This window comes from Thermothelomyces heterothallicus (assembly GCF_042370625.1).
Source record: "Thermothelomyces heterothallicus CBS 202.75 unplaced genomic scaffold P884_scaffold_1, whole genome shotgun sequence".
NCBI lineage: Eukaryota > Fungi > Ascomycota > Sordariomycetes > Sordariales > Chaetomiaceae > Thermothelomyces > Thermothelomyces heterothallicus.
Genome location: NW_027192562.1, coordinates 1,648,994 through 1,655,260, shown reverse-complemented (window position 1 = coordinate 1,655,260; position 6,267 = coordinate 1,648,994). Strand labels below are relative to the sequence as shown.

The 6,267-nt window shown below is 55.4% G+C and overlaps 2 protein-coding genes across 2 annotated transcripts; one reads left to right on the top strand and one right to left on the bottom strand.

The window, feature by feature from the left end:
* Positions 1 to 346: 346 nt before the first annotated feature.
* P884DRAFT_189519 (uncharacterized protein) lies at positions 347 to 1,496 on the bottom strand (the record flags this gene model as incomplete). Its single annotated transcript, XM_069437440.1, has 3 exons — positions 347 to 803; positions 892 to 951; positions 1,258 to 1,496. 3 exons carry the CDS (start codon positions 1,494 to 1,496, stop codon positions 347 to 349), a joined length of 756 nt encoding a protein of 251 aa, XP_069301805.1.
* A 3,131-nt stretch (positions 1,497 to 4,627) lies between these two features.
* P884DRAFT_305057 (uncharacterized protein) lies at positions 4,628 to 6,261 on the top strand. Its single transcript, XM_069445084.1, has 5 exons — positions 4,628 to 4,784; positions 5,050 to 5,181; positions 5,301 to 5,439; positions 5,507 to 5,764; positions 5,934 to 6,261. Exons 2-4 carry the CDS (start codon positions 5,140 to 5,142, stop codon positions 5,521 to 5,523), a joined length of 198 nt encoding a protein of 65 aa, XP_069301804.1. The 5' UTR covers positions 4,628 to 4,784; positions 5,050 to 5,139; the 3' UTR covers positions 5,524 to 5,764; positions 5,934 to 6,261.
* The last annotated feature ends 6 nt before the right edge of the window (positions 6,262 to 6,267 follow it).

The following is a 6,267-nucleotide window of genomic DNA, read 5'->3' as shown; positions in this document are numbered from 1 at the left end:
CACAAAAAAAGGAGCGAACCGGCTGCCAGACAGCTCTTGCTGACGACAGCTTTGTAAAGGCCATCGGTGCCCTTCTCGAGCTCGCTCCAAGATCCAACCCCGCGGCTGCGGCAGGTTGCATCGCGTTTCTGGCAAATTTTCCCCTCCCCCCCAAATCGACGAGTATCGATGAGTGAGATGCACGAGAGAGGTTACCAGGTGGGAGCACCATGACTTGGACCCAAATGAATGGGTGCAGCCGTCTTGCTGCACCCGTCACGCCAACCCCCCCCCCCCCCCAAAAAAAAAAAGGGGGGGGGGGGGGGGGGCAAGGGAAATAAAAAGGTGGGGTCATGCGGAGCTCCGCCTACCGACCCAGCATTGGCGTCACCAGCTCGATGCTTTTGGGTCTCGAGTATGCAGCCGGCCTGCGGGACGGGAGCGGCCGGTCGGAGCTCGTCCCATAGTAATCGCCGGCTGCGCTGTAGTAGGCGCCGTCGTAGGTCGACGAGAAGAGACCAGTGGTCTGCTTCGAGTAGGAGCTGCTGGGGCTCGTAGCCGTAGTGCTCCGAGCAAACGGCCAGATGCCCTGGTGGTATGTCCCTACTGGCGAAGTGGGACTTGAGGGCCTGATGGACAACGACTTGAGCGCTGCCATAGCAGATGCGGGGGTGACGGGCTGGGAGACGTGCGTCGGGCTCGGGCGCGACGGCGAGGCGCGGGGAATAATGTCTCTGGGCTCTGGCGGGCCCGAGTAGAAGGGATATTGGGTGGTCGGGTGACTGCTGGTGTAGCGGCTCGGCAGCGCGGCGGAGATGCTTGAGCTGTTCTGGTCATGCAGGCGACACCTAGACGAGTGTTAGGACAAAACACTTTTCCTTGGAATGTGGCTCTTGTTCAAAACGAACTCACTCTTCAGAGCAGTACAGCGATTGGTCATCTAGAGGAACGAACTGCTTTTCGCAAGTCATGCTGTGCGAGAAGAAGAAATGACGAGTCAGCTTTTGTACTTTGATGTCGAGCAGAAGATAGTGCTATGCAGGAACGGCAGCTTCCCGGGGATATCAACCTCACTTCCCTCCCCCCCCCGTCCCCCCACCAAAATAAATCTGGGGGGGCGGTTGGGGTGAACACCGATCACCTGCATATCAAGTGCATATCAGGTGACAATGCGGGAGAATGAAAACGGAAGGTTTCTGAGGGGGGAACGGGTATAGACGAGAGGCACTGTGGGACACCGCGCCGAGGAAAAAAAAAAAAGGAATGCTGAGAACATACCAATAGAGCGGGAAGCTCTCCCGCTCTTCGTCCCACCAACGCTGCTCGTCCAGTTCCTTCTCCCGGTCGCGAGGGCTTTTGCCGAGCTTCGGGGCGCTCTGGGGTGTGACCCTCCTAGAGATGGAAGGACGAGACGAGTGCTTCTTGGATGAAGTGTCGGTCGCCGGGGCGGCTTTGCGTACGTCCGTCAACGAAGTGTTGCCAGAGGCATGGCCGGACCTTCGGCGTTGGTGGTACATTGGCAACACCTTGTGATTGGCCGGCCGGGGGAAGAGAAGTAAAGAGAGTATGTATGTATGTACAGTACACTAGGCGCGTGGGGACGCTGTTTCGGTCGAGTCCCTGTTCAAGTCCAGCGCGGGGGGAACGCTCAAAACCGCACCGACGTCCGAGTCCAAGGACGAAGAAATAATAGGGACGAAGTTGAGCTTCAGACGGTCACGGCCTTATTTGAGCTCGAAATTTGGCCGGCCAAGCCAGGGAGACAGGGCCGAAATTTGCGGGTTTGACGAACCGATAGACTATGTGGTGTACGTGCGGTGGCAAATTATGTACGCTGCAAGAGAATTTTCTTGCCCTGTCGCGTTGGCGGTGGATTGGTGGTGCGCAGCTGCAAGTCGATAGTTGCTCACAACGCGGATCGATGATGTATGTGACTGCTTGGCTGAGTGGGATTCCCAAGGGCTGGCGCAAAAAAAGAAGATTCGGTCACTGCCGGCGGGAGCGAATGGTAACCCAAAGACGGCTTGATATAGTTGTGAGACCCTCGTTGGCCAAGGGTCCTAATGTTCGTCCTCGATAACGGGACGTGTTGTCGGGGCCAGGAAACAGGCTCTTTCGCAACAACAAGTCACGGCCGGGCAGTTTCAGGCGTTCGTTTGGCTTGAAGTAGCACAACGGGCGTCCAGAAACGGACGGTGTGAGCGTCGACTGAGTCCTCAAATAGGAAAGTCGAGATGGGTGGGACAGCAGAAGGCTAGGTCTTGTAAAACGCAAAGAGGGGCGCTCAATGCCTGAGTGAGAGCTGGAAAAGCTTCGTTTATGAGGCTGCGGGTGCGGTCTGGCAGATGTCACAAACAAATAACTAATCCGGCTGCTGATGCAGATAGAAGAAGAAAAAAAAGAGCGAGAGAGGCCCGCTGTTCAAGTGATGAGAAAGCAAGCAGGCTGCCCGTTCTGTTATTCTGCGTTGGATGACTCGCTCCCCTAATCGGGGTTCGATCCCCTTCGACCCCAGAATACGGACGGTTCCTCCTGGGAACAGCCGAGAACGGAGATCGTCGGACTTGGAAATCGGCCAATCGTCTTTCACCGTTGCTGGTGCTGCGGTGAGTGACAACAGTTTGTGGTCACCAGTTGCACCGTTGCTGGGTGGACCCTTGGTAAGGGCGATGGCGGGTGCGAAGCGGGCGTGAGCAGGGTCTGGGTGGGTTAACCGGTGAGAAGGTCGTGGAGTTGATGCTCGGAGCTTCCCCGCTTGACGGTTCTCGATCACAGGGTGTGTATGGTGATCTTCGATGGAAGAACTACAATGTATGTGAATGCCAGAGGAAGTCAGCGACGAGAGAGAGAGAGGGTTTTCGGTCCTCTTGTAGGTCACGCCCTCCCATCCGTCACGTCGATTAGCTAATAACCCATCCTGTAATAGGCATTGCAGCTTGTCCCGCGAGGGGCTGAGGGGAAAGGTGTTTTTTTTTTTGGAGGGGGGGGAAAGGCAGTTCACGCAGAGATTGACGGAATTGACTGACGCCAGTGTGTGGGGAGCCCTGGCGGGGCCCTGTTCCCGCCTTTGTCCCTGTCCCTGTCCCTGTCCCTGTCCCTGTCCCTGGTCCCTGCCCCTCTCTGTGGCCCCGTGCTCGTACCATGCCCCCGTCCTGGCTCCTCAGTTTAGTGCCGAGTCCCAGAGTCTCGCAGGTTGCATGCAGGGCAGTGTGCCAGTTGTGAAACGGCGGGGGGATGAACTTCCCGATGCTCTGTCGATTTGTCGATTCGCCTTTGAGAACAGTCCATTGACAAATCTGTGCAGCCGATGATGGGATCGGTCAAAGGCCCAGGGCCCAGGGCCCAGGGCCCAGGTTGATCGACGGACAATGCCGCCAAAAATGTTGCAAGAATGTTGTGATATTTCGCTGCCATGAATTGATGGAGAAGTGTTGCACCAGCCATGGTCAAGGCTATTATTATACATACTCTGTACTTCCGTACCGAATAATGCAGCGTGCATTCGAAATGAGGGCATCTGTGGAATTTGCGACTGTAGCGACTCGCCTTGCTGAAGACGCAAAACAAGTACTGTGTACGTCCGTACATACATGGAATCCTACGAAATGAAGACGGCCGGTCATTGCATGATGCACAAATTACAAGATCAGAAAGCTTGGATGGGTGCCCTGTTGAGATCGCAGCGGCGCAGAAGGAAGGGACGGATTGAGAAACAGAAGCTTTCAGCCAATCAGGGAGCTTAGACGAAGAATCTGCCTTGTTGTTTTGGGGAAACATTGAGGGGACCAGCCTAGCAAGGTTGCTCTCTCCCACGTTGAGGCCTGCCTGCCTGAAGGTGGTTTTTTAGAGCTTGAAGGAACAGGCAGGTACTACTACATACGGGGGTGTGCGAGTGCTAGCACACTACTCTGTGTGTCGCTGGACAGCCACACATGCCCAAATGCTCGTCATCTGCTCGATGCCGCCACCACGGCGCTTCTCAGCCGTCACACTAGGGCCTAGGCACGTTCCCATCGCTCTGACCGTCAGCCTCTAGCGTTCTGGACGTGAGATGTTGGTACAGAGAAGTTTTTCTGCCAATTTTCTTTCTTTTACTAATACGCCTCCTGCTAGGATATCCATTGCCCCAAATAGCAAACGCTGACCATGTCAGCGTCCAAAAGGAAGTGTCAGATGACGACGACCTATAACTTCATCACGCCACAGGCTTCCATGACCAGCGGCCCCACTCTACATGCTCTGTTTCGCAGGGTCTGCCCGTGTATCTGGACCCTTCGGTTTCCTAGTAATCATCAACGAGGTACGGAGTAAGCTATGCGATTCCCAGGGCCCGGCCCATTATTATCGTGCCATTTGTTGGTCGCACATATGGATATGTGTATGTGTAGTACGATGTATACCAGCATCGCGGCCTGCGGTTCCGGGAGCGAAGCTTTCTTGTTGCAACACTATGTATTGTACGGTCGTAAATGCAACTCCAACGCTGCCGCTCGCGGCAAGAGTGCACGCCGCGGCGGCGCCTGACTAGCACTTTGTATCCGACTATTTCCTAGGTCGAGCTCCTAGGCCGGTCCTGATCGCTAGTGAGAATGCAAGGTGAGTGGTGCCTGTCAGATAATGTACGAATTCACCCGACTCTGGTCAGGCAGCTTCACGAGCCGAGCTGAAACAACGGGCGTTTTCCTCGTTGCACCTTCTGGGCCCGTCATCCGGTCCCCCACGCCTACCAGTTAGTTACCCTACCCTGTTGGCCGCCCGACTGGTTAGGTTGGGGCCGTGCATTGCTTGCCCAGGTTGACCAAATCGTCAGTTTGACTTGCGCTGCACGACATGACACAGGAGTTAGGCGAGCAATATCGTGCCGTGCCAACCGTCAAGGTTACGTTAATTGTCTAGACCCTCCTGCCTGGAGTGGGGGGCAACCTTGATAGCTGGTTTCACAAGGCTATATATGCTCTGCGCCAGCAGTGTTCTAAACAGGTGCACTAGGCAAGTACCTTGGTAGCTAAGTCACCTAGGTGTGGGGAGAGCACCAACGGTTCGCCGGGAAGATAGCTTCTGTTATGCTAGACAACATGCTCAACGCCAGACTCGCCAGGGTCTATTATTGACTTGCCCTCTCTGTGGTCTCATGGTCCCACCTTACCCTCCCGTGGCGACATGGGGACGGGAAGGAACGGGGCCTTTCTACAACACTACGCAGTACGTACATAACAACAAAGCTGGATGCATCGGGATCCGGCACTGCCGTTTCTGCATTCCCCGCTCTGCCGTGTTGGGATTCGCTCCCGATTCGAGAGGCCATGCATCGCCGACGATAGGCAAACAAGGGCGCACGCCAGTTGCAGGGTGTAGTCCGAGCCGAGGCCACGGGTCGTTCGTACATGCCGCACGAGTTGCGGCAGTCGGTTTCGGCGAAGACGATGCATCATCTGAACTGTCCGTGGATGGATCAGTTCAGTGGACTGCATAGGCGGCTAGGCCTATGCATGGCTCTCATACAATATCGCGGGCCGGAGTGCAATAGGTACGGATGGCGCTTAAATTCCTTTTCGGATGGAATACAGAATGTCGTGACACTTTATCGGCCCCGGCTACCGCCGCTTTTGATAACCGGTCCAGGTTTTGTGTCGTACGGGTTGGTAGATTCGCACACACGACTCGGAAGCGTAGTAGTGTATGTACGGAGTAGAAACTCGGACAACCCCCAAAACACCGACGCGGAGCCGAGGTGGGGGTGCAAACTGACCCCCGCGCGCCCGTTTATTGCCTTCCACACCCGCTTGTATGTGCTCTATATAGATATGTACTGTACGTACATACCATTCATGGTTGGTGCGTGCCCATACCTACTTCGTATGTACACACATACAACACACACCACGCACCGTTGATGGAGCATGAGTGCTGCAGGTACTCTCGCCGGTCTTCGGCCATATTTGATTCGATTCGAGAGTCCTTATCTGATAAACTTGTTACTAAGGATCGAGCTTTGTGCCTTGATCGCTGCAAGGCACGTCCCTCCTCCGGGTGACGGCGAATTGATAAGAGGTCACAACACTTCCAAATCGGGCAACGTGCGAGGACGGCGGATTGACCCCCAATGAGCATCAGCCGGGCTTTGGGCAACTTCCTCCGGCCTTATCGAGCATTTCCAACTGGGCCACACCGCGGCAGCAACCGTGGAGCTGCCGGTGGGACGATTCCGTACGTACCTTGCGTATTGTATGTACGGGTTAATCCGTACATAGATCCATCTTCATAGCATAACGTTGCACTAGGTAACAC